General features: G+C 48.0%; 1 protein-coding gene across 1 annotated transcript; it reads right to left on the bottom strand.

The window, feature by feature from the left end:
- Positions 1-1,467: 1,467 nt before the first annotated feature.
- Positions 1,468-27,289, bottom strand: LOC149341689 (uncharacterized). The gene is made up of 6 exons (XM_089542012.1): positions 27,216-27,289; positions 13,501-13,551; positions 9,073-11,471; positions 7,950-8,196; positions 4,094-4,291; positions 1,468-1,881 (listed from the first exon to the last, which is right to left on the bottom strand). The coding sequence occupies exons 2-6, from the start codon at positions 13,532-13,534 to the stop codon at positions 1,634-1,636; spliced, it is 3,126 nt and encodes a 1,041-aa protein (XP_089398138.1). The 5' UTR covers positions 13,535-13,551; positions 27,216-27,289; the 3' UTR covers positions 1,468-1,633.

The raw sequence follows: 27,289 nt of genomic DNA, 5'->3' as shown, positions 1-27,289 counted from the left end.
TAAGGGAGCACGCGCGTGCAGCCCATCGGCCCTCCTCGAGTGGACGAGCTCAACAGGCATGCGTTGTGCAGGAAAAGGTCGTGAAATTGATCGAACCATAAACTAAAAAAAAAAAATCGTACCTCAACGGTATTCATTGTGTGCTTGATGTAATGTCCTTATCAACGCCTCCCATGCACCTGGAACGAAGATTCGTGAGCGGATAATAGGAACCTGGCAGCACAGCCAGCTTGATTATGGTTGAGAAAGAAGCGGTCCTGTTGCGCGATGCTCATTACTGCCATCCGGCGGTCTGGTAATTAGTGTAATCACCGTGGCGCGACTTACCAGAAGAATGGCACGTTGCTGCTGCCAACGGGCTCACGGATGTGTTTTTTAAATATTTTTTTTCTATTCGCGTTAGCGAACACCTATTCCGTTTTTTTTTTGTCCTTAAGCTACACGTCACTTTATGCCTCAAAAAGGATCGATAGGTGTGTCTCACGTCAGAAAACCTGTTTTAGGTGGTAAACTTATTAACTAAATGCAACTGGCGATGTCGCGGGCATAAGGCCTGTCTTCACAAAAGGTCAATTTATTCGTGCATCCGTCGTGTATTCGTGTTTACACTCTTCCTTACAGCGGCCTAGGTGAATTGAAGGAGCCATGACCTTTGGCCAGTCGCCGTTTCACGCGTTTGTTTGGGACTTGTCTGCGTAAGCGGCTGACAACTTTCTTCTACACTCATACATGAATGCGGAGAATGTTCAAAGTAATCTCCCTTCGCGAGAATCCCGAAAGCGTTGTGTGCTCAAAGAAGAAAGCGTGTGGTTCTGTGCAGTCTGGCTAGTTATGCTTTTATGAAATTTATTAGCTGGAACTCTTCAGTACCTGGCTGTTTTCTGGTCGGCAGCAACCAGCCGAGTTCGTACTCGCACGCATGGTGAGACAGTGACCATATTACTGTTCGCTGAATGTTTTATTCTTTCTCTGAAGATATCCTTGGGACAAGAAATGTTGACATAATAGAGAACTGCTGCCTCTTTTGCCTTCCACCTGTGTGCCAGGCAAATTACTAAAATGCGTCCCTCGCTTTATGCCAAGATTTACTTGATCGTTCGCCGAGGGACGTATTTACGGTGCATGCCCCATAACGGGAGATTTGCCTTGACTCTTCATCTTGTGGTACATTCGCATGCGCACAGGACATTGTAGAAGGCTTTAGCGCAGTGTGTACATACTGGTACAACCGCTTACCACGGCTGCCAGTTTTCAAGGTGCATTCCTAGATGGCGCCGAGGTCCGCACCAGTCTGCACCTAGTCAGTAGTGGCCATCTGCATATATGCACAGGTCGCTGGCAGTCGCAGCAAGGGGTAGCGCCAGGGGGTATACGCTAGGCTAGCACTTCCTATTATACCAAAATGCGCCGCCAAGATGGAGACAACAAAACATGGCGGGAATCTGTAGACATCCAGAGGTACTAGTGAACGGTTACAGCCTGTGGCCTGGTACGAGAAACTTGGATCTAGAAGGTCGTATATTAGTACCAAGGCGTGCACTTGGGAATGACGGGGAATCGGCGCATGTCAGCGGAGTCGCTGAGGTGCAGGCTGGCCGGTGCCAATACTGGGGGCTGAAGTGAGCGGCGAAGTTCAGGCAGCGAGTATGGGCTTGACGTCGCAGTACGGCTCCCGCGTCTGCGTGTGCAGGAACTGGGCTCCCGTTCCGTTGGCGCTGGGCGACCGGAAGCCCATGCGCCCGCAGCCTCGGGGCCCGCATCCTGTGCACTGGTCGCGGCTGCTCCAGGGCGCGCAGGACGTGGACCGGTAGGCGCACTCGTTCCTCACCGAGCGCACGAACAGCTCGGCGCTCAGGGCACGAGCGCAGTCACGCCTGACATCTGCGTTGGGAAAGCGCGAGACGACAGCAAGTGGTTTCACGATCCCGTGATTCACTGCGAAGACACTAGAACAGAAAGCTACAACAGCCTTCGCGTAAGGCGACATAGAGCACTTCAACAGGGGATAGGTAGGTAGAGAGAGAGAGAGAGAGAGAGAGAGAGAGAGAGAGAGAGAGAGAGAGAGAGAGAGAGAGAGAGAGAGAGAGAGAGAGAGAGAGAGTACTTTATGATTAGAAGTGTGGGTACGTGGTGTGACAGGAGGAACGTGCCCATGGTCTGCTGTCGTACAAAGCGCTGATGGAAGGGGATGCTATCCTAATACAATCAGATGTGCACGGATGTTGCACATGTCTGCGTACGCAGTCCAGCATGCATGTGTCTGGCTTATCACGTGCAGCAGAACACGAGCATGTAACATGTACTGATTTTTTATATTCAGGGCTGCTACGGAACTTCTCCGTTTTGTTTGCGACTGACTTAGAGTGGGAGATAATTTTTCATTGAGGTGTCAAAAAAGCAAAGTGGAAATAATTTTTCAAAAGTGTGTAACAGTATACTGGTTATCCTGCGTACATGTTTTGTGTCCCTTACATCTTCCTGTTTTTCGTGCGATTTCTTATTCGTGGGACCATGCACCAAACGGCTCAAATAGCCAGAATTTTCATGCTGGCTATTCCAAATTAGGTGTGATTGCGAGAACACATCATGAGAAAGTGTACACTATGGAATTCGAATATTATCGCCTCTGCTGCTCTGCAGGAGCGGTAGCAACAAGGGTTGCAATCGAGGGAGGCTGCTAATTTTAGGGTCGTGAGTTAGCCGCGATAACTTATTAGCCGCGATAACTGCAGTCAGTAGAACGCGATTACGCCTCGAAGCTCCGAGTTTATTGCCTAACCAGTTCCATTTTTTTTTTTTACTGCCGGCACACAGTATTTTTCATTTTGTTTCATTTTGTGGGTGGGTTAACTTGCATTGGTTCGCTATAGATAAAGCTAGAGTGTTCGGGAAGAACATGCGATCATGCGTGAACGCTTCTACAATGTTCGCGGAGATCAAAGTGTGCTATTTGCAATGTTCTTCGTTACCTCTGAACAGAACGTGACCGAGATGAACGTTCATTTCGATTTCAACAACAACCGAGTACGCTTGTCAGCAGCGCTACTGTCGATTTTTTTTTTGTTTCTCTCATGCAAACAAGCTCACACAGTGAAGAGCTTCCAGTTTTATGTCACATTGCCCTTCTGCACCTTCTTCGTTGCTTGTCGCAACCTCTGCCTGACAATTTGATGCACGGATTACTGAATATCGACAAATGCCTCCGGACTGCGGGGTCTTGAGTTTACCCGCAGTAGCGAAGACTTACCAGAGCAGCAGACATCTTATGTGTATGCTTGGCTGGACGGACTGGCTGGTTCGGCTGAATAAGGGAACAATCAATGATCTGATTTGTTGGTCAATTGATTCGCGGGCTTCGTAATCGGCCTATTGTTTGGCGGGTTGACTGAGCGACGCATTAAGGGCTTTGTTCGGACCATTTACTCATTGACTGACCGTCCTCATTTTTGTGTATGCTCCCGATACGTCACTTACTGAAGTTGAGCGTGTGCCTTGTTCTCTCCCGTTCACGACGGGCGGGTCGACGTTCAGTGAGCGATGGAAACTGTTTCTGGGGCTGTGGTTTGATTAAAGAGAAGCAGCGGTTGATTGATTGATCGTGCGCGAAGTAGTGAGCAACTGAAAGAAACGAATGGGTTTCCTGACATCCTGAAGCGCAGAAAAAGATAGAGTGCTGAAGATAGAGAACCATAACAAGTTCATTGACCCTCGATGGTTGCCTTTTTCAGCAGTAACAGACGTCTGTACGCTACTCTTCACTCATTAGACCTGGCACAATGGTACTGCTAGATTGCCGTAGACACAAAATAAGTGAGTGAGCGATCGAGCCAATGAATAAATCAGTGAATGAATCAATGAATCATTCAGTCCATGGCTGTCTTGTACACTGAAATCCAGAAGGGACTTAAAGTACAGCAAGGGTTGGGTCATTTGAGGTCTAACTGCGGAGTAGCCACTCCGAAACATACTCAGTCTAACTTCACCCCACACATCAGCCACAGTCATTCTCCTCACGGATGGATAGGTGGCCCAGTTAGTTCCACTTTAATGTTAGAGTGTAATCCTTACCGCTCTGTCTGGCGTTTATACTCACCGTCCTTGGCCTCGGGGCAGGGGTCGGGAGGGGAGAGCAGCCCTCCGAGGTAGTAGTCCACGTGACCCGTTGCCGCCACCTGTCCGCGCAGGCCGCCAGCGAAGTCTGCGCTGGTGTGTATCAGGTCCACGTAGTCGGCGACAGCCGCGTTCAGCGTCTCTCCGAACTCTTCGAACAGCGGCGCCGACACGTCCAGGCCTGCGGGTTCCAACAACTCTCTTCGAGAAGGGGCCGAAAAGAGCGACTCAGACGGACGGTGCCTTTTAGGCGACTACGTGGGAGCCCGAAGCTGTGCTATGAAAATTCACAAAAATATAAAACGCCGTACGGACAATGCGAGAAAGAGGGTGACGCGATCGCGCTCGTGACATTTTGTCTCTTCAGAGAGTTGAGCGAATTTTAAAGATTAAAAATTTACAAGAATTGTAAGTCATGGGGGGGGGGGGGGGGGGGGGGGGGGGGGGGGGGGGGCGAGAGCAGCCGAAGTATGTAAGGCCTTGAAGAACGTCGGAAGGACTTTAGACACTGGTAAAGAGTTTTCTGGGTGCCCAAGTAATAGTACTTGCTGAAGGTACATTGTCTTCACCCTAGTGTCAGGAGCTACGGCGCTCTGGAGCGCCAGAGCGCTTTGATGCCTGGTTCACTGAGGTGTGTGCTCGATCCACCTTCGTCGTTTCTCTCGTGAGAGGTACAACATACGATTCGTGTAGGCGGCTGTCCTAAAAACGCTGCCAACGCTCTCTGCTGCTCCTTGGACGTCTGTCATTGACCTCGAGTACATTACCACTCATGATGACCACTTTACTGAAATTATCATCACTGGTATGCAGAAATGCATCCCACAACATAAGCCTAAACATTTCAAGCATGCTTTCAGGTTTTCTTCCGAACTGCGAAATGCTTTGAGACTCAAAGAGCGAGCTTATAGAAAGATGAACAGATCTGGTGTGGACCAGTCTGCGCAAGAATTCAAACACGTTCGTTCACTATGCAATGTACTATATAAGCGAGACCATGATCATCGCCTAGCTTCAGTTGAGTCAAAGGTCACTCATAAACTCCGGGCCTTCTGAAAATGCTAGCCCCGTTTCCGCAATCTGAAGGCAGACACGAGCGTTGACGTGTCTTTCCAGGCAAGTCTTCCCATACTGGGGAATCGGCGGTTGGGGGCAGATATTCTCTTCTTTTTCAAACTTGTACAGGGTGATATTTCGTGCGATGACCTTCTGAGGGTTGTCGCCATTCGCGTACCGAACAAAACTGTTGGGGAAAATTGCCCCTTTATGACTGATTGCACAGTCGACAGTTTCCCATCGACAGCTTACAGTCCTCGTGTAATGCATACTCTGAACGTCTCGACATTTTGTCAAAGCTCCTTAGCGTTGTTTCTAATCGAACTGAGAGAAGTGTAGTTCATTAGCTGGCTTTCACATGTGCGCATTATCTCTGATTTCTTTGATTTCATTTTTTTATTCGTATGTTTGTCTGTTTTAGGTGTTTTCATTTTGCACCATTTTCGCTGCTTTCATGTTTTCGCATTTTTGTTATCTTTCCGTAAGCTCTCACGCCTCTGTCTCAAACGGAGGCTTTGTTGATAGTTTTTTTTTTTCTATCGCCTTGGCTGTTGCATTACTTCTCCTGATTATTGTTCTCTGTGTGAAAAGGACAGACTTTTTTTGCGTCTATGTATGGAGTATCAGACCAAGACCTTAGGGTTGTTTCTGGGCACTGGAAATAAAAATTGGTTATTATTATTATTATTATTATTATTATTATTATTATTATTATTATTATTATTATTATTATTATTATTATTATTATTATTATTATGCGCTGCTCTTGCCCCTCTCATCTACTGTTACGTAGGCCTAACTTATTCTTCATCATCAGTAGCAAAAAGTAATTTTCCAATACATATGACAGGACGGTCATACAGTTAATATACTGAGTTAGTGTTCGTGCCCCCTAGTGCAAGTGAGTATCGCGTTTTTTGACAGCCGTAACTATAACTGCACAAGTCATAGCGCCGTACCGCAGCGGCACAGCTAAAGCCTCGCTGTTTCACATGGTAATTCGTAAAAATATTTTATTTGTATCCGATTCTATCACTATTCGATTTGTATTGGATTTGGCTTTCAGCTTCACAAGTCGTATTCGATTCGGTTTTGAAAAAGCACTATTCGCACATCGCCACTTGCTACCTATACCTCACATTGACCTTGTTGAAATGTTTCAGTTTTTCGTTTTTAACCACAGCTGTCTGCATTCTTGCTTGCAAACATAATCTGACTGATACCTTCTCCCAGACAGCATAATGCTTGTGTGTCCTCTTTTTCCTGCAAAATCCATTTTCTTTACCCTGAGACTTAAAGTGCACACAACTCTTGCCACAAAATCTTTCTGCAATGATTGTTCGCAATCTGTCGCTTCAGCTTTTGTTGGAATCATTCAGCCATTGCGGATTACTTATCAGAAGTATTCGCGTTGACTCCAGCCGTCTTAGCTGCTCAGTCTGCAGGACGAGGAGCGCGCATACATAATTAAGACGCGCTGTTGCTCCCGCTTTCCTTAATTAAGAGCTTGCAAGTCTAACGCCAGACGTTCTTGCAGCTAAAAAGAAAATAATGTCCTTATTAAGAGCCTAACACATGTTAAACATCCTGCAGCTTTGTGAGCTGCGGTGGAGAATAAAATAATTAATCGGTCAGAACAAAAATAATAATGGTGCCATATTAATAAAAGAAGGCTAGCCGTGACCAGGGACCCCAATTAAGCCTAGACACTTGCTTGGTGGTAAGATAATTCGCTACCACTGCGTTAGTTCAAACAGTTTAGGACCGCAATTTACTTTTACAAAACTGACACCTTCATTTGTGCTGTTTTCACACTGCGTTGCGTATACTGCCAACTAGAGAACTATACACAGTTGGCGGCTCAAACTAACCCACGAACACTCAGTGTAGAAAAAGGCAATGTTGCAAGAACGGTACATCGAGTATGATGTCCACATTACAAAACGCACAGAGATCAAATGGGCAAGGATGGCGCATATCTAACTCCACCTTCGAAGTAACAATTGCACAAAACAAAACCAACTAGCCCGTTCGACTACCCTTGCAAGTTAGCCCTTGTTCTGTGTCATTTTTTCGTAGCAGTTTTTGTCCTGTTAGCGCGCACTTTACCACTTTGAAAAACATAAACCATGCTGCTTGTAAGCATTTTTTTAGACATCTATGAACATTCGTTGCGAAGATATGTTCACTGACGAGAGGTACCAGGACGATTTACTTTGCACCTCGCAGCTTCGTAACTAGGATAACGTTTTCACTCTTTTTCATTATATCTGCATCTGGTACTTTTAAGAGTTTATGGTTTATGGAGGGGCTTAACGTCACAAAGCGACTCAGGCTATGAGGGATGCCGTAGCGGAGGGCTCCGAAAATTTCGACCACCTGGGGTTCTTTAACGTGCACTGACATCGCACAGTACACGGGCCTCTAGACTTTCGCCTCATCGAAATTCGACTGCCGCAACCGGGATCGAACTCGGGTCTTTCGGGTCAGCAGCTGAGCGCCATAAAGACTGAGCCACCGCGGCGCATACTTTAAAGTGTAACGAGGCGCTTCAGAAAAGACAATCCTTTGACACCGACCACCAGAGGTACACTGCCTCCTGGATTGGATCCACTCGAAATGACATGCCAAAGAGAGCTTGTTGGCACTCTGGGCCTACGTGCAAGAAACACAGATCTTAAGCAAGCCTTCCCGTCGCCCACACGACGGTGACGATGACTTTCAAGACCTGACCCCATGCCGATAAAGTTGTTTCATTAATCAAGCTTGCTCTCCAGACTCACCTGTGACGCGGCCGACCCTCTCGCACAGTCTGTGGATGACGGAGATCGCGGCATGTCCGGCCACGTGCGCTCCCAGGCCCTGCCCCACCAGGTGGACGCTGCGCAGCCGCAGGCCCCGTTCGTCCCGCAGCCGGTGCAAGAGGCAGGCCAGCTTGCGCCCCACGGGCCTCACGTGGGCGGCGGCCGTCCAGTAGTTGCGCGACGCCGCTCGCCGCCAGCCCACCAGCAGCACGCTGTTGCTTTTGTCCTGCGCACGCGTGTGCCTCGTTTGACATGTGCCGGGGCAACTGGCACCGTGTACGCCGTAGATCGCATCTAATAGCGTTAGATCAGAAGTGAGCCAAGCTCTTCAGGTGGGTCGAGATGGGCACTAATAATGTAGGAGCTGAACGGCGACAGGGCAGTAGGAGAGGCAGTGCTCCAGGCGAGTGTGGTTCGGGGAGAATGGGACATGCACGAGAGGGACGGAGACGGCAGAGGAAGGAAGAGGCACGATTGAGGAGCGTGTTGAAGTGGATGTTGAGAAGAACGCGGAGGTGAGGGATGATGAAGGATCACCTCACAACTCATCAGCTGACAATTGTGACTCTGTCACACAGCTTACTTGAATCCTAGCGCTACGTTACAATAAAGTTCAGTCTCCCTAAGCATTCGTCTCTGTCAGTTCAACTCGGGCGTTTTCAAGTGACAGCTGAGTCAGCAGCTTGCGGTATTCTCACGGTCTATCGAACTCTAACGCGACTTATAGGCCATATGCCTACCATGCACTTCGAGTTAGTGTCCAGTGTAATATTTCTAGGCTCCATATTCGCCGCCATTGCCTGGGTTGGCGGTGATTAACGCTCCAGATGTTAGGTTACGTGTTGATCTTCTATAATACCCTTAAGGGTATGGTGCAGGACAACCATTACCGCAGCTCGTGAGCGCAAAACGCCACTTGAAACATATGAGAGATATGTGTCCTTTGGCAACAAAGAATATTAAACATCATCTGTGCAATTAAAGCGTGCCTCATTTACCCAAAATTTATCGTCTGCTTAGTAAATTTATGTGTTTTCTACATTTGCTGTGCTTGACAACTAACTTTAACTACTAAAATACAGCGCCATCTATCTGCACTCACCTCGTTCAGCAAAGCGTCTTTTAGTTGCTTTATCCATTTCTCTGAGGCACCCTGTCCAAAGTCATGAATGATCACTTGCAGCTTGCTGCTGCCACTAAGCGGCGCAGACTGAAGAGATTTGGTGTCATTTGTAATGGCGATTGCAGCGGTCGAGTTGTTGCGAGTGTAAAGGAGAAAATTCACGGACGCTCCTTTCTTCGACGGCGGAAACGGCCCAGTAAGGAGGCCGGCTTTTCGGAAATAATCAGAATCGATGCTGCGAGGTGGAACCTTTCGCTGCGTTATGAAGCTTCTAATTTCAGCGACAGTCCTGTTGAATTCCTGCGGAGTCGTTGTCGCATTAGGCAACCTGGCCGCTATTTTGTCTTCGAAGTATTTCCACTTTGAAAACAGCTCTCCAGTGTCGGCTTGAGGGTGAATAGATGGATGGTTTTTGGGCAGAACCATTGTGCAGTTACTTGGATTGTAACTTGAATGGTTTGTGCATGGTTTGGAGTAATTCTTGCTGTCAGAAACCAGTGTATTGTTCTCCAGCGTGGCGCTGCTTTTGACAGCAGTGCGTCGCGTTTGTGACGCGGTTCTTCTTTTTTTACCGCTCTTCGTAGACCATGAAAATAAAGTAGTGTTCGTTTTCGACTCACGAGTTGTGTTACCCCTTTTCACGCTCTCGGTCCCACTGAGATGTCGTGTTCTTATTTCTTCTCTTCCCGCACCCGCGATTTTATTTTCCCAGACATTAAGGGTGCCGTTCACTCGCTTCGCTTTTGACGCACCTCTTCGTCCACTTCTGCTCTTAGGGAGCTGTACACGCGAAGAGGTATTGTTTGTTTCCCCGGAAACGTTCTTCCCCGCATCTGACGTCATGGCTGCTGACCACTCAGGTAATCTTGTTCTTGTTGAATTAGTGGTATTCTTGCGCTCCACGATAAGGGTTTCGTTCGCAAGCGTCAGTCGTGAAGCGATTGAGTACTTTTTGCGTTTCCTCCTGGCATCTGTGAGAGTCAGGTTAGCCATCTCCTCGTCAAAAGTGTCCTCTACAGTGCCTCGCGGAGACGGTAGCGTCATGTTCGCTGTTATGTTCGCGGCTTCGTCTGTCACAAAAGAATCATCCACGATCGGAACGAGTACTCGCCCTTTGGATAATGACGCGTTCTTCGATGTAGCAAGCTCGAATCCCAGGTCTTCGACGTCGACCATTATGTCCCCCTGGGAGGTTGCGTTTCTTTGCCGGGGGATGGAAGTAACTGGCGATTTGCGCGGCCCTAGACTCAGGTTATCCTCTTCCTCATGGAGTTCGTTCGAGTTATCCTCGACAAGTCTTACGCCAGAGTTCGGCACTTGCTCGTCCTCCAGTGACATGCTTACGTCTACCATATCTTGCTGCTTTTCTATTTCGCGCAGTTTAGATTCGAAGGCACTCTGTCGTACGAGGCGGCTTACGTCCACCGCTTCCGTAGTGTCTTCGTCGACCACCCTGTCGTAAGACTGAAGCGGCTCTGAGGCCAGCGCCTCCTCCAGTCTGACAGATATGGGGTCGTCTTTGCTCTCTTGCTCACTCTTCCCTTCGGCCTTAGATTTTACCCGAGGAACTGGGGCTGGCGTATCTTGCTTTGAAGGAGTTGCCGGCTTCCGTCCTGGCTCGGACACAATCTTCACGCCGTGCTTGTACTCTGTCGAGACGGGGGGCCTCGCATCAACGCGCTCGCGTCTCCCGCTCGCTGGCCTGGTGCCTCCACGTCTCCTGGGAGCCTGCGTGCCTCTACGCACATTTCTCGGGGCATCTTTGCTGTCACGTGGCCACACGGGCCTCCTGGAACGCGTCCTCACAAGTGACCCTGAGCCTGGCTCAGAGCCGGGGTCAGAACCAGATTCTAGTCTCGGCGTCCTAGGCCTATGTTGGCGACGTGCAGGCTCTGATGATGGCCTCGTGCTGAATCTACGACGCGTTTCAATTCGCCAGTTCTCATCAAGTCTTGCAGGTCGTTCCCACCCGGGATCTCGGCGCGTGTGAGAGAGGGAATCGTTCTCATCCTCGAATCCAGTTTCATTGTTTCTGCTCGTTCTTACGTTGTCCTCTGGTGAATTTTTCTTTCGCCCTTGAAGACTATTTCGTTCTTTGGGCACTTTGTCTATATTCCTCATCCTGATGTCATAGTTTCCTCGAATTCTGTACACTCTTTTGTGGTCGTAGTTTGCGTCCAGCGACTCCATTCGCGGAGTGGCCATGGTCGTCGGCGGATGCTGGAGCAAGTCCGCTAAATTGACGGCGGTTGGCTCGTACAGCGGTAAGAAATCGTCGCGTTGTTCAGAAGTCTTCTCTTTGTTAGAGCGAGGTTGTGGAATGCTTGGGCCTTGGTTCTCTTTCGCAGTTTCTGTTCCTTTTGACGGCACCGTAAGCGCTGCAATGAAAAAGAAAACAGTGTAAGATTCCTCGCCGCTTATTCGCAGTTAACTGCGTTACACCCGACTGCGAAAATAATGGGGTCGCATAACTTCCTTGGTCCTAGATAAACATGAGGCAGCAGTAACAATGCATCGCACAAGACAGCAAAGCCCAGCTCCACGTGAGGCCTACGATAACATAAAAAAATATGTACAATAAAAGATTTAGGGGCGATCATTGGGACTGATTCGGAGGATTTTCGATAGCATTCTCCTTTCACTCGCCAATTTGTTTCAATTCCGTTAATATTCCAATTCTGAGTCTATTGTCTTTCACTCCCCTATCTAATCTAATTCCGATTCTATTCCGATTACGACTGCGCAGCTACGCAAAATGTATCACAATGATAAATTGCGGCGAGCCTCATACAGCTACCGGCGTCGTGATGCAGCAATTCAGCGATGCCAGAAGGAATAGCTCGCGCAAGCCGCATTTCTTCACAGTTAGTTCTTCGGGAGGCTGTATATTTTGCACGTAGGCCTGCTGTTTCCTGAGCCATTTTATTCTTAGTCATTTTCATTTTTGCCGAGTCATTCTTCTTCCAGCGTCTCTATCCTCTCCCCTGCTTGTAGAGAGGTGGACTGTCCACAGGTGGAGAGAGGGAAATTCTCCTAAACACCACCTGCCGAGGTTGGCAGGTGGAGGCATCACACAGACGCCAACGCTGATGACGACGCCGCCGCCGGACAGTTTTAGCCTTCATAGCTTTCCTGCTGCTATCGCATTAAAATTGACAAGACGATCACGAAATCTAAGGCAAGATAGCTGCGATAGCATTAGATTTGCCCTCGATGAATACTTTGATGCTTTTTATCTAACATAATACTTTTATGCTAAGCCGAGGCTTCACATACGCGACAGAAGTTTTGTGGACGGTGAAGGTGGGTTGGGGAGGTGGGTCGAGGGCGGCGTTAGGTAGGTGGATTTTACCTTAGCCAGAGGTGTGCGGTGAGGAGATGGCTCGTAGGTGGCGCTTCTGGAGCGCATAGGCTTCACTTACGGAGGCTTCGCCTAGACAGCGTGGACATGTTCGCCGAATTCTACTGGTATTGCTATCGCAGTAAAGATGTTTTTTCAGCGAGACAGTAGTGCAGCTTAGTGCTTCCAAATGTTCTGATTTTCTAAGGGCTTATAATAGGCCTTTAATACAAAGTGCCGAGTCCCAACTGGGCAGCATATTCTGAGCTCATGTCTGCTTGACCGAATACGCGAGAATTAATTATTTGTCCGCCCGCTGACTGCTTGGCATACATTAATAATTAAAACTAACCACATTGCACATTCTACCTCCTTTGCGTATTTTTCGCGATTTTGAGTAGCAGCTGTTGAGAAATGAAAATTCTCGTTTTCCTCGTATCAAAAACAAAAAAGAAAAGACGAAGAAATGAGTGTGTAATTGTCACACAAACGCGGAACAGAAATTTTACTGCTATGATCATTGTGACCGCAAAAAGTGGAAAAGGCTTTTGTTCACTTTATATGCGAAGTATACGCTGTAGCGGAGCCGTCCAACGTGAGCATCTTTAACGTGCCTGACTAAGGTCTGTCATGGACATCGAAAGTGTTGCGTAGGTGTTAGGTGATCGATAAATTAAGCCTGTAGCGCCGCCACATGGGCTAGCGCTTTGAGAAAGAAGAGTAGATGCCAGGCACGCGCCGAGTGGAACGTTGAAGGCCCAGCGGCAGAGCGGACGTGTTGTGCTGGCCGTCGCCGCTTATTGGGTCTGAAGCCATCTGCAATAAACGTGGGGCCGCGTCTAGCGCCCGCAGGTCCATGATTAGGAGCTTTCTACTTTCGTCAAGACCTCTGAGGCTAAGTACTGTTGAAGAGAAGAAAATTGTGGTAATGCAAGACACATTTTATGGAGAATAAGACGGTAAGTTGGAACGGAAATGGTCAGTTTTGTCAGTTAAAATTTTTTCAGACGACGTGAGGAGTGATTTGATAGCAAGTGTTATAGAAGGCAGGTGACATACAATCTTACCCATGGCAGTTGTGACCAAAATGAGAAGCATCATGTCGTCGCTCAGGGAACCTGCGAAATGACAATAAGAATGCGCATTCAGGTGTATAAAAACCAGGATCCGCTAGTGAGAAAAAAAAAAGGCTGCTTAGGCGCCTTCATAGATCTTGCCACGTTCCAGCGATGATGGGCACTGCTTCCCGGTGTTTCAGAAGTGAGGAGGGATAAGTCGCCCTTGTTTCGTGCTATTTTTCCTTCCCTTTCCGACTGTAGCTGCAAGCCAGTTTCTTTTACATTTTCCCCTCTCTGACCTCGCAGCTTCATTGGTGTTCCTAGTTCTCTCCCACTGACTCACGATCATTTTTTCTCTTTGAAGCACTAACTAATGTTGGTATGCAATTTTAGATTCAATGTTCGACAGTTTGAAAGTTCTTGTTTCTATTGGACGCTTTTCTGCTCTGTTTGTCTTTCTTTCACTCGCTATTAGCTGTACTTCGTATCCTTTCGTCAGCCTTTCGCCCACAGGGCGCAAACTTCGGACTTGCTCTAACTTTGAGCATACTTAGTACCAAACAATGCATACGCAAGCAAAAGCTTGTCTAATTGTTCCTTTGAACGTCTCTCTCATTTTTGCCATTCGCGATGCTTGGAGAATAGAATTAGCCCAATTTTTTTTTCACCATGCCTGCATAAAAAGACCCGTTTCATCACCGCGCCAAACGTTCATTTTTAAGCCGCGCTTCTCTAGTTATAATTGGCCTGGCTCCTGACTCTCACCACGTTAGTCTTTCTAGGCGTCTCCTTCTAGCCGAGAGTCCGTCTTCTTTTCCATTTTTAAAATCGCGAGCGCGTTAATCATGCTCTCCTTCCCCTCCGGTTCTTTTTCTTACGCGGCCCAAATCATTAAAAATTTGTCATCCCGTCGGATGGCGGCGAGAAATTGCTCTCGGCCAATGTTTCGCGGCCTGCCGAGCAGCGCGGTACCTCTAGGGGATAACTGTGGCGGCGACGTTTGCTGGGACGTCGCCCGAGCCGTAATATAGAGGACGTGCACGCTCGGCTGAGCGCGCACGCGCCTTGCTTTGTGCGTGCGTGCGTGTGTGTACGCGTGTGATCCTGTGGTTGCGCATTCTACCTTTGTTCTTATAACCGCCGCCGGGTATCTCTTCTAGAAAATAGGACAGGAACGTTTGAGAAATAAAGTTGAGGAAAGACAGGCTCCTAAGTCAGCAAGCTGAAAGTGAGGTGTGGAGGCTAAAAAGGAATTTGGAAGAAAAAAGTAATTCAGCGCCGCGGAGAAAAATGACAATAGTTCTGTCCCTCATCCGCGCTCCATCGTCGCGAAGAAACAAAAGGACGGAATCCTAGGTAAAATTGTGCGTGGAGGCAGAGAGGGAAGCCGATGCGCCGAGAAAGGAAAAAAAATGTTTCACGCTGCATCCGTGCGGAGGGTTTGAGGGAGAAAATTAGAGAGCATTAAATAGAAGGAGTTGCACTTGAGGAAAAATGACGCAAGGCTATAGCAGGGAAGGGCGCTCGCGACGCGAGGGCAAAGTTAATAAAGAACGAAACAACTTCAAAACTATCTTGCTCGAAGCAGGAGAAAAAAAAAAAAAAGGAAGAGGAAAGGACGGACTTGGCTGCTTGAGAACAACCGAGCATAACGGGAAAAAGAAGAAAAAATGATGTAGAGGAGGAAGAAGAAAACAAGACAAATGCGAAAGGAGGTGACGACAGGAAAGATATATAAAAAGAAATCTTAGCGGTGTCCGCGGGGACCCCCCCCCCCCCCCCCCCCCGAGCGGCTAGATTAAAACAAAAGAATGGAGCGCCTGAGGCGCATGTAGGAAATAATAACGATGAAGAGGACGCGCGAAAGAGCGGAAAAGAGGTATGAAAAATCTGGCAAATAAGAATACTGATAACAGGAAAAGAAATGCGGGGTTGTAAACTCGCATGAATTGAAAGACATAAAAAATATAAGCGACCGCGGCAAACACAAAAAGGAATCTACTTCACTATAGGGGCTGCTGAGGCGACGGGGGAGGCGGGAGATGTCTAAGGACACGAGGGACCACGGGTTCGCCCGGACCCTTCGGGCTGTTCACGCGTAGCGCGCGCACGCTCCTAATTAGCGCTGGCGAGAGGCAGCGAACAGCAAAAGATGAAATGTTGGCTGGCCGGGGCTTTGCAAACGCAGTGGTGTGGTGGGACCGGTGGAGATGAAAGAGGTGGTGAGCGTGCGAGTCGGGGAAATAGGGCGAAGAGGGATCTCGGGCGGACGATAAGAAGGCCGATGAGAAATAGGAAAACACGATGGGCTGCTGCTGCGTTAAACGCCGTAAAAGCTCTGACCGGCCCTTCCGCCCCAAAAGGGAACGATCGTGGGAAGGGAGGCGAGCGGGGTTGACACTGAAGAAAGGAGCTTGAGAAAAAACAAAAAGAAAAAGGACGGAACATACAACGCAGCTCTTCTCTCTTTTCACGTGCAGCGGCCACCCGGCTAATTGTTATTAACGCACTCTATGCCGTATATGCTTCCGCGCTCTGCGAACATTTGCTACAAAAAAAAAAAAGAAGCGGGTGAGAGAGAAACAGAGAGAGTAAAGCGATAAGAAGCAAACTTCTAAGGGATGAGAGAGAGGGGTAAGCTGTGGCCAGTTTCGAAGCGAAGGGAGGAGCCCGGGAAAAGTGGGAGGCGAAAATTGGGGAAAAAGGAAGATGAATGGAAGCCAATCGCTTCCGGGACTCTGTGGGCATGGCAGACTTCCCTCCCACTCTTCTCCACTGCTAAGCTATTTCTCCTCTCTTGGACCCTTGGCCGTTAGTCAGCCGCTGTGGCCTTAGTTGCGGGGCATGCGGGAAAGTGCTGATCATGACCTTTTTCACTGCGCGATACGTCTAAGGATATGTCTGAAGATGACCCTTACGATGAACGTTGGCTCAGATTGGGTATAGCTGACCACGCTGTCGTAATTTGGGTTGTGAACGCTTTGCGGTTTGAAATCAACAGACTTGCGATGTCGGCCCTGTCTCTGTTTCCTTCGATACAAAAGGAATAGTATTTTTTTCCTCGTGTAATCAGTCGGTGTAATTGCTTCTGAGACGCAGCTATATGCTGTCCAAAATGCTTGAATTGTACTCGCTTTTCACGTGAAGCAAGCCAACCTGAGAAACTTGCAATAATCATTTTACCGGCTAATTCTTTCACTGCCACCGTTCAGACATGCCCTTGATACATCAATTGGCGGCTGAGATCACTTGGCGACCCTCGGTACCGATTTCACAGGCCGCGAGTAGAAATAATGAAATGCAAGGGAAGGCACAGAGAAAAGAAATTTTCTACGAGGAATATTGATCTTCCGCTCCCATACGATGGAAAGTTAACGTAACTATGGGGACTAACTTTTACAGATGCTGACAACAGAATCATCTTTGTGCGTCTTTGTTCTATCCTGTAAAGCCTGTCACACTTGTATGGTTCAAGACAAGGTGAAACAGCAAACCGAATGCCTTCAACCAATGTTTATTCGCTCCAGTTTTAAACAGCGCTTGCTTATAAGGCGAGGGCCGGGCCATCTCTAGGCCCCTGTTGGCCTCATGCCGAGGCACTCCCACACCGAATGTTGCAGCATACGCCACAACTAGGTTATTATCGACATAAATTGAGCAGTGCCGCGCTGTTGGGACACCGGATTCGTGACTGAAGCACCTCGAACTGGCGATGCAGTCATTCGCGATGCACGATTCGGGGCTCGTTTTCACGCGGCGGTGAAACCGTAAAAGGGGCCAGGTCTGAGTCTGCGCGCAGTCGGGGAAGGCGTTAGCGACGCCGGCTGGTTTCATTCGCAACGTTCTGGCTCTATCGCGCTCTGAAATGAATACGGACGAGGCGGCAAATATGTAAGCCACGCGAGAGCCGCAACTGTTTTTACGAGTTTAGGACCGGTGATCGCTGCTCTGGCGTGATGTCCTTTGACCAGCATGCCACCATACGTGGGGCCCGTAGGGCGGACGGTATGGTGTTCGCGGCGCGTGGGTAGTAGTACATCGCGTGTCGTGCGGGTTGGAATCTATGGAGTTCTCTGTAACGTGGCGAGGGACTTCAGGTATATACCGGCAATAAAAGCGCATGGACACGGAGCGCTCGTACGTTCTCGTGTGCAGGTTGTGGTTCTATGCAAGGGAAAACCTTCGTGTGCTCGTTGAAGAAGGGTATTAGAGAGAGAGAAAAAGTATTAGCTCTTCGATCGGAGGTGCTTCGGTGTAAGGGGTGCTGGTTGGTTTGTGGAAACTACACGCGCATCCTGGATGGTGGTTGTTTTATGGCCTTCGACGAATGCGAGTAGTGTGCGAAAGGGAGACGGCGGAAATCACTTATCCGCGCTGCCTGTTTTGGGGCATGGTAGGAACTTTGTACCATTCGGAGAAAAAAGCAGTGGTGAAGTAATAAGTGTTTACGTTGGTATAGGCGTAAGAAAATGCGGTTTAACGCGCGGGAGGATGCGATATTTCAAAACTGTGCACCTGTCTGACAGGCAGCACTGCTTCAGAGGATAACTTGAAATATGAGAATGCGTTTTAGCGACGAGGCAGGATCGCCGCGAGGGCGAATGCTTCTTCATTTCTACGTTGTTTAAATGCTTAAAACATTTGTTTATTGAAACACAGTCGTTATGAAATAGTCCCCCATCAAACTGTATCTTTTGTGTTGCTAAGTTTCGTAATGTTATGTGACGCTGCGGGGCCATTTACAAAATTTAATTGGGGTTTGTCGTCTTTTTCAGTCTAAGAATAGCTTCAGATCACGTACCTGTAAAATAAAGCTGCCGACACACAGTGTTGTTGAGAGAAAATGAGCAGAAGTCAGAGTGTGTGCAGGTTAGCTTACCTTTTCAAACCGTAAAAAATAAAAAAAAACATGTTGGTAAATTGGCGTGCTGATTTTATTTTTTCTCAGTAATCTTGGTAAATATACGTAACGAATACTGTGACCCAGCTTAAGGACCTTAAAAACCAGCTCGTTAATTGAATAATCAGGCGTAATTACCGCTGGTGTTGCACCAATGGAATGTACCTAACTATTAAAAACTATGTCCACATATGCTTCGCAAGAAAAAGTAAACACAAAGCGCAATGTCATTATATCCTCAACGAATAAATGGTTCGATCAGAAACTACGTATAAATATCTCGGAATTATTTTTTCAGAGGAAACTACATGGACGGCGCATGTTAATAATGTAGATAAGAAGGGGGGTGCATCCCTTAGTTTTCTTCACCGTAATTTAAAACATATGCATAACGATGTCTGGTCAGGCCTGTTTTAGAATATGCCTGTCTTGTGTGAGATCCGATATATAATATTCATGTTTACATGCTTGGGCGTATCCAATCTGCTACCGCGCAATTTGTCATTGGACTCCATAATCGCTTTCTTAGCACAAGTAGTATGAACAGGAACTGCGCTGGGTTTCATTCTAAGAACACTGCAGGGCTGTCCATCTAGAGCTCTCTTGCAGAACGCCTAACATAAAGGCTGTTAATAAAAAGTGTCGCACCACCTGCTCAATCTGTCATGATCATACAGGAGTTTCAGCCTCATCATAATTGTTTCATCACATTATGTTTCTTCACGAATCGATCATAGTTAAAAAATGTCACCGTAGAAGGAATGGAATTCTCTGCGTAGTGAGCTGCTGAGACTCAGCACTGCTGTTTTGTTCTATAAAGCCTTGTATCCCACGCAATGATGCCATATAGACGCTGCGGCCTTTCTCTGAATAAAGAATAAACCTGAAGAACCTTTATTGCTGTTCAGTTAAAGGCTGGAGTTATGCCAATAATATACTTTTTAAAATACCAAAACCAGCACATCTGAGAAAGTGTTACGAATATATATGCAGAAAGAAATTTAAGAACCAGTCGGTGAAAAGTTTCATCGTTCGCTGGGAGGATTTAAAGTTGGAACCACGTTGCGAAAGAGTAAGTTGCGCAATACTTGACCCACGAGCGAGGCAACGCCCAGCAAATAGTCTATCGTGCTGTTTTGTTCATGGCGTTACCTGGAAAGCTTAACATTCAACACTATCATCTTTATCACGGGATAACATTGGGCCTATTGATAGCCATTGCGAAACGCTCTTCTAACCTCTGTACGTTTCAGCGCCGAGGGGCTTGTCGCATTCTCTCTTTGTTCGTAGATATCGCAAGATAAAGACTGCCGAAGACTGTTTCGTCATAAAGTTAACGAAAGATTGAAGACAGCCACGAAGCTACCAGTAAAGCATCCTGGCCTACACTATACCAGGTGTCCCAGCTAAACGTAACCAAGCTTTTAATGGAATGGGGTATCTGTTCTCGCTTCGGCGAGCGCGGCTTCGGCCGCTTATCTGTTTTTTGAGCAGCGTCCGCTCCGGCGGACGCAGTTGTTGCTGCGACGCGCGTCTCTCCTTTCCTCTCTCTCCTTCCTATGATCTTTTAACTCTCCTCTATCTGCACGTGGCAGCGGTGGTGGCTTGGCTCGAGCCAGTAGCAGGCCCGTGCAATTTCCTTTTCATACTTCTCTCAGTCACAACAACAACATCCAAGCTTTTAAAAAACACGGGGTGTCCTAGCCGTCTGAAAACAAATGAGGATTGTTTAGAGTCGCGTGGCCTAGTCTGCAGTATTTTTTTCGTTCTTCAAGGTGGACTAATTAGTTAAGCTTAATTAACTAACTTTTTAATTATTGACTTGAGGAACAAAGTGTCAATGGAAAAATTGTAGATCGCTTTGAGAAACAGCTTACTGAGATATGTGCAGCAAAGTAATGTTCACGTAAAGTAGTTTTTTTAGCGGCCTTTAACCATACCCCACACAATAAGGAAAAGCTTCCACATGACAACTGTGCCACTTCAACGTCCCAAGACGCGCCTTAAAGAATAAAATCCGTTTTTTTCTGAAGTCCTCTCCTCGATTAGACTTTGGGTGCACATTGGGGCAGTGAAGTGAGCGAGCAGCTGGTCACGTGACAACTTTCTTTCAAGGCCAATAAATGAAGCTACGTAAGTCGTAACTTGACGGAACAGCACTACTAGCGGTTTTTCGAGGTGATCTAGGACTTTTGCATTGACACTTTCTTCCTGATGTCAATAATTAAAAAGCTAGCTAATTGAACTTAACTACTTAATTAACTTTGAAGACCAAAAAAATACTAAAGACTAGGCCACGCGACTATGAACAACGCCGAGTTGGTTTCACTGGACTAGGACACTTCACCTTTTTTAAAAGTTTGGTTACATTTAGCTGGGACACCCGGTATCTTTGGTCATTATGTTAGTCGTGTATGGTTAATGAACGATGAATTATACACTGTTTCCCAAAAATTCTACTAAATAATTCAGGAAAGAAATGCCTATTAGTGCGAAAGCACTGCTCCATACAATCGAGGTCCCGTTGGTCATGACCGCTACACAAGTCCGCCGAACCAGAGCCTGTTGGGCCGATAGTTTCTGGCAGCTGAACAGGGCCGCCTCCCAGTCCTCTAGGGTAGGGGAAGGGGTGATGACCAACGGGATCCCGGAATGAGGGACTCCGCCTAGTATTGTAAGGGGTGAGACCCACTAGGGGCCTCTCTCCGAGCACCTCTCTGTAAAATACTAAGTAAATGCTTTTCACCACCACCACCAAACAATCGAACCCCGAGCAAGGATCTTGTCATCTTGTCTTGTGCTCCGAACTAACCCGAGTTTACCCGAGTTGCTCCGGTAAGTTCGGAGGAGCGTCGTGCAAGCTGCAGCCAATAGGAGGAGGGCGTCGCGCCACCTTGTTCACGTAACCTTGTGACGTCATCACAACCTGCCATGGTTGGTTGGTTTATGGGGTTTAACGTCCCAAAGCGACTAAGGCTATGAGAGACGCCGTAGTGGAGGGCTCCGGAAATTTCGACCACCTGGGGTTCTTTAACGTGCACTGACATCGCACAGTACACGGGCCTCTAGAATTTCTCCTCCAAAGAAATTCCAGCCGCCGCGGCCGGGATCGAACCCGCGTCTTTTGGGTCAGCAGCCGAGCACCATAACCGCTGAGCCACCGCGGCGGCACAACCTGCCATGGCAGGTGGCAGTTAAACTAATGAGTGATCGCAAAAGGTCGCTCGGAAAGAGCAACATGAGTCGCTCAATCCCTACCGGTAGCTGTGAGTGAAACAGCCACCTGCCAGTACAGTGGCTCATCGCTTAACCGCTGCGCCACTCCGGTGGTAGTGGTATGAGTACTCGCCGCGACGTATGCCTGTTAAGTAGAGAATACCAATTCTCCATGCATGGGCACTAACTCATTAAAACTATCGCGTCATATTATTAAGGCGGAGCTTAAGTGTCCCCTTCAATTCAAGAATGAACACCGGCTTTCGCACATCTACTCCGTTTAACTACGTTAAACCCCTACCACTTTTTTTTGAAACCAAAAATATACGAAACAATGTATAAACATCGCAAGTTCTATCAATGGTCGTAAAAACATAAAGAAAAGGTACGGCGGTACCCTCTTATTTTAAATTTCGCCATTATGAGATTTTCTTAAGAATTATAACGCTAACGCCGGATTGTTGGCCAGTCTTCCACAATTTCCTCGAGTATGCATCTTGAACAAAAAGCAGCAACACGCGAGCGCATAACCCTACACGATATCACAGTTTCTTTCATCGGTCGTGCTTTTTGATTTACCTCCTCCATCGGCCACATGCAGTGTTCCGGGCGTGCTCGAGACCCATGATTCACTCCACGCGGCACTCTGGCGTCTTTGTGATCCTCCGCCTTCCTCGCTCTCTCTCTCTCTCTCCTCACTTTCTTTATCTCTCTTCCCGCCGACACCACAACTCTTGCTCGCCGTCTTTCTCTCTTTAAAATCGGCGCTCCTCTTGGTTAGAGGCCACGCCGCTGGCAGCGTGTGTGTGTGTGAACGCCGTCTCGCGGGGGCCGTTTGTTTTGATCAGCGCTGATTCGGCGATTCATAAATACGGCTTTGCCTTGTGGGGCCGCCGAGTCGCGTCTTCTTCCTTCCCCAAACAGACAACGCGTACCCAGCACGCTCTGGCTTGTGTGTGTGCGCGCGTTCTTTTCGGACGGCCGCGAAGCGCCAGCGGTGTCCCGTCGGAGGAGCTGCCATGAACTCCGGTCTCGGCCTTCTGCTGCTTGCTTCACGTGTCTTCCCCAAAGAGGAGCTCTTTCTTTCGCGGAAGATATGCCGGAGAGGGCCTTTTTTCAGCGGCGGTCGCTCGCCTGGCTTCCTCGAGAATAGGAGCGGCCGCATGGCGATTTGCATGTTGCTGCTCTCTGGCCGTTCTGAATACGAGGTGGGTAGGAAACTCGTGTTGGCTGGCTGACCGCTTACAGAATGCGCGAGTACTTCAGCACCTGGAATCTCTTGTCGGCGTACATTTGCGAAGTTCACAAAGATGAGTTCCTATCCTACTTTCCGCTGAGATCGTGAACGGTTGAATAGTTCTTTGATTGTCACTATGATATTTGTCTTTTTTCTTGATAGCAGGAATGTTTGTTTACTTAGGCCTGAAAGAAACGCATTCTCGTTCAACTGTTTTCGACCGCGCTGCAAAGCACATACGAGTCTGCTTTGAAACTGCCTTAAAAATAAACTTCTAAGATCATTAGAATCCGAAGTTTATCAGTAGCCATGGTAACAGATTCTTTGACCTAGATTTTTTTCGGCAGTTTCTTTAGATGTACAGTCCAAAAACATCCACTCTTAAAAGTTGCATCTACCGGTCGAATACACCGTTCAGTCCTTCCTCCGCATATTTTTACCTCCCAGCTGTCTCTACTCCATTCAAACAAATTCCTCCAATATCTGCAGAGCAAACAATTCGACAATATCGCACTTGTTTGCAGGGAAGTCTTCTTGCATACACGGTACCACCGACTTTACGCAAGACAAACCCGCGGCTAATTCCCCGCTCCTCGAGAACTGCTGTGCATCTCGATGCACGCAGCAGCGCCTCCGAGAACAGTGCTGATCGGGGACCGAGCGAAATAAAAAAAAAAGGAAAAAATAGAAAGAAGGGACGGCGGAGACAGCCTGTGTCGTCTAGATAAAAGCAGGCGCCCCTTCCCTGCTTCAGCTGCGCTATGCGCGCGGGCGGGCGGCTGCGCGAGAGCAGTTTTCCGCCGCGAGGGGCAGCCCGCGCGGGACGCGCGTGCCACCACGAGTCGCGCTGCCCATTGATATTGATGCGGCGGCTCTGTCTGTCGTTTGCCTTTTGTCCGCGGCCCGCCGCCGGCGCAGGTCTCGCGGGGCAAGGGCTCGCGGCGGCGATGTGTCCTTGTTAGCGACGCTGATTTGACGGGCTCCGAGACACGAGCCGCTATGAGTGCGGGCGCACGTTAGCGCCAGCGAGCGCGCTGCTACCAGCGCTCCACGCCCGGTAACCTCCTCATCTCCCGCCTCTCTTTCCTCTTGCCGCCCATCCCCTTCTCTCATTCTCGCGTGGGGAAACAGTGCCCTATAGTTCTTCTCTCACCCCTTCCTCTTCCTTCTTTGCGTCCCCCGCTTTCCTCGTTGTTCACCGTTCGCTCTCTTCCGTCGCCACTCATTCTTCCGAGGAGGAGGAGGAGGAGCGACCGCCGCCTCGTCTTCCGCTCAAATATTTGCCTTTTGCTCCTCGCAGGAGATACTACGTATATACACGCTGCCGCGGTTGTGTCATTCTCGCGGTCTTCCGGAAGTATATTCCGGGAAGGAGAGACTACCCTCGCTGTAACTGATTGCCAGCTTCATCTAGCTCGCGCTCTGTACTATGTCGCTTTATTCACCTGTGCTTCTTTGCTTGCGCGGGCGTTCTTGCACGTCGTGATCAAGTGAAGAATCGCAGATGCGAGCGCGAACTCGATTAAGCGCGCCGTTAAGGATTTCTTCCTTTGATTTTATCGTTCTCTTCGGTTCTTCGGCGTCACTGGGGCTCGTTTACCTCGGGCGCGTGTCTCGTTCGTGTGTCAATTTAAAGAGTTAGGAGCTCTCTGGTGGCGGGTTACACTTTGAAGTGTGTACCGTCTTGCTTTGGCTACACAGGCGCCGGTGTTATTACTTTTGGATGTGGTGCGGTCAACTCTTTCCGTTCATGTGCTTGGTAACTCGAACCTGTTCTACCGCGGGCGTCTGCACATTCAGGTTTCGAAAATCGCGTTACTCGCTGAAACCGCAGCTCCGTCTCCATTAGCACGACAGCGTGTGCCACGAATCGGCGTTGAATCCTCGCTACTGATGTCGCAGGTCCCTTCTTTTCGTGTATCTATTCACTTTCACTCGGTGACAACTTCGCGCATTGATATTATGTTTGCATGTTACTGCGCCGAAGGAGAAGCGCACCACGTTGTGTCTCACTGCAAAAAAAAAAAAAAGGAAAGAGTGTTGAATGTGCCCCGCAGTTCATCGCCAGCTGCCTCTCTCTTTTGATTAAAATAAACGATAAGTTTGGTCAGCATTAAGCAAGCTTCGGGTATTACGGTTAATAAAAGCTTTCACTTTCTCAAGGTAGAACAGAAAGTAACGTTCATTTTGCAATTTGGCACAGCGCGGTGCTGTCCGTTTTCTCTTTCCTCGCTGCCATGAAAGAACGCCTGCGGCTCGTTTTACCCTCTTCAGAACTTGGTTCTCGCAATCCAGTGCCCAGTATGACAGTGGCCGCAAGGCATGTCTTAAATGCACAACATTAGCCATTGTTCTGGCCGTTTACTGCACGAAAACTAATACTTTGCCCAGTATGAGTTTTGCCACGTCTATACATACAATAATGTCTACTTGACGCGTCACTACGCATATAGTTCTTTTTTGTTTTGCTATACACTGCGGGTTGAGTGGTAAAAATAAATGGAGATAAAAACAGGCAACGCAGCCCAGTATTCTTAGCAGTGAGCAGATCGTAGATAAGCACACAAGCTTGTCGGCTCTCGACGAGTCGTTCTCGACTGAACCTCATGGCGAGCGCGTTTGGCGGCATTCCCTGCGAGGCAAGTTACATTAAGGTCAAGAAGTTGCTGCTAGTTAGTCAAATGTTTTAGGGGAATCCCCCAAGGTGGACTTATTGATCAATTCGCTCTCGCCCTACCATAAACTTGCCGTCCCGGTTAGCTCAATTGGTAGAGCGACTGCTCCGGTGAAGCGGTGGTCCCGGGTTCGAACCCCGGACCAGGACGAATTTTTCTTTAACTACGAAGTTTCTGAGAAAGCTGTATAGCTTTCCTTTGCAGCCGTAAGGCTGCGCTCGGGTGGATGTCAATGAGTAATTACTCCCTTATTGCTGCTAGTTACCTCCACCTGATGTTGGTGGTACCAACCTTACAGCATATGTAGTGTCATTAATTACTGCACCGTAAATACACTTTAGACAATGCTTCCAATATCTGAGAGAAGTGCTGCCGAAATTTCATAAATATTGAAGCTGAATATTTTCGAAGCTTCCTTGCTCGCTTTTAAAGCACAACAAAGAAGTATATTTTACGGCGCATTGATTCATACGTCTGAATGCGAACTGAAGAGCGCTGGAAATGCCGTGACACTGTTCGGTGAGGTTCGGTTCCAAAAGAAGTTCTGAAATTTAGAAATAGGAAAATACAACAGACTTTTTGCCTTTGTTCAACGCGAAAGGTAGCGGAGATAGTTGCACACCACATACCACACCTCGTTAACGTCCGTGTAGCCCACATGGTTTAGGGTAACGAGAAGGACGTGTTCCAGGTGACACAGTTTCATCGGCTGCACCAACGACCTGCCTTTCAATTATCGGCCAGTACAGACGTGAGTTGAGTCTGGGCTATTTAAGCTATAACATACAAACTACGGGGGTGAAGATAATTACGCTGCAAACTCTGAAAAAGCTACCACTACTCTACAGCTGCTTTCAGTGAGCCAGGCTTGAGGCTGCGCGCTAATAACCAGGTTGTGTTCTGGCAATAGCGGACCGAACTTTGTACTTGCGTCAGCGAAAGTGATCGCAAAGCAATAAATGAAGAAAAAAAGAAAAAAAATAATTGAGAAAAATGACGAACATGTATTGTTTTACGCACCATGATTGTTGAGCTTCGCTCAATCGCACGTTCTCACTGCTTCCGTTGGTGTCTCGGGAAGCTAAGCGGGAACTGGCTACAGCGCTCTTGCAAGCGCTCCAACGAAGTGCTAAAGATAGGCTGACGAGCTTATTGCCACTTCCGCTTGAGAGATAACTGACGATCAAACAGGCTGCTATTCCATGGAATGAGTGACACGTGCCCGAATATGCTGACTGAAAGTGATGGCGCTGGTCTCTGAAAGGCATAGGCTTAAAAACTATGCGTGAGTCACCTTTATCTTGGAACTTAGGCTTACCTTCGAGCGCCTTACATTCACCTAATTAATGCTCAGTTTTTGTACTTAACAGTGTGCATTAGCGCATTTTCTGTTCCTGCCATTGCTTGCTCCAACAATGTACTTGCAATTGAGCCCATTTTTAATTTCCTTTATATTCTTCCTATAATTTCAACAACTGGTTAGAACGAAGGTTTTTCTTCATATCTGCGTTTGCCGGCCGGTATTAATACATCTGTTTACCTTAAAATAAGATTGATGGGAAGTAATAAAATCAAATTCAATCGGAAATTAACATCGAGGTTTTTACGGGATGGTCAATTACTTAAACTAGAAGGAGCCCAAACTAAAGCATAAGACGGACGCTGTGAGGAGGGAGCTACTCCGCAAATTACTCACTAGTTCGGGTCACTTGACGAAGTTCCGAAGCTGCGAGGCGTTGTCTCCGGGCAGCCTACGCGCTCTGCCTTCGC

This window comes from Amblyomma mixtum, chromosome 5 (genome assembly GCF_055824585.1).
Source record: "Amblyomma mixtum isolate Tamu chromosome 5, ASM5582458v1, whole genome shotgun sequence".
In the NCBI taxonomy this organism is placed as follows: Eukaryota; Metazoa; Arthropoda; class Arachnida; order Ixodida; family Ixodidae; genus Amblyomma; species Amblyomma mixtum.
This window is presented reverse-complemented; position numbering and strand designations above follow the sequence as displayed.

Bases quoted from the DNA above. Each gene is read 5' to 3' on its own strand.
- LOC149341689 (XM_089542012.1), bottom strand. From the start codon at position 13,534: ATGATGCTTCTCATTTTGGTCACAACTGCCATGG. The intron at 11,472-13,500 runs GTAAGATTGTAT...TTTTCATTGCAG, and splicing joins TTTGGTCACAACTGCCATGG to CGCTTACGGTGCCGTCAAAA. The intron at 1,882-4,093 runs GTGAGTATAAAC...TTCCCAACGCAG, and splicing joins CTGCCCCGAGGCCAAGGACG to ATGTCAGGCGTGACTGCGCT.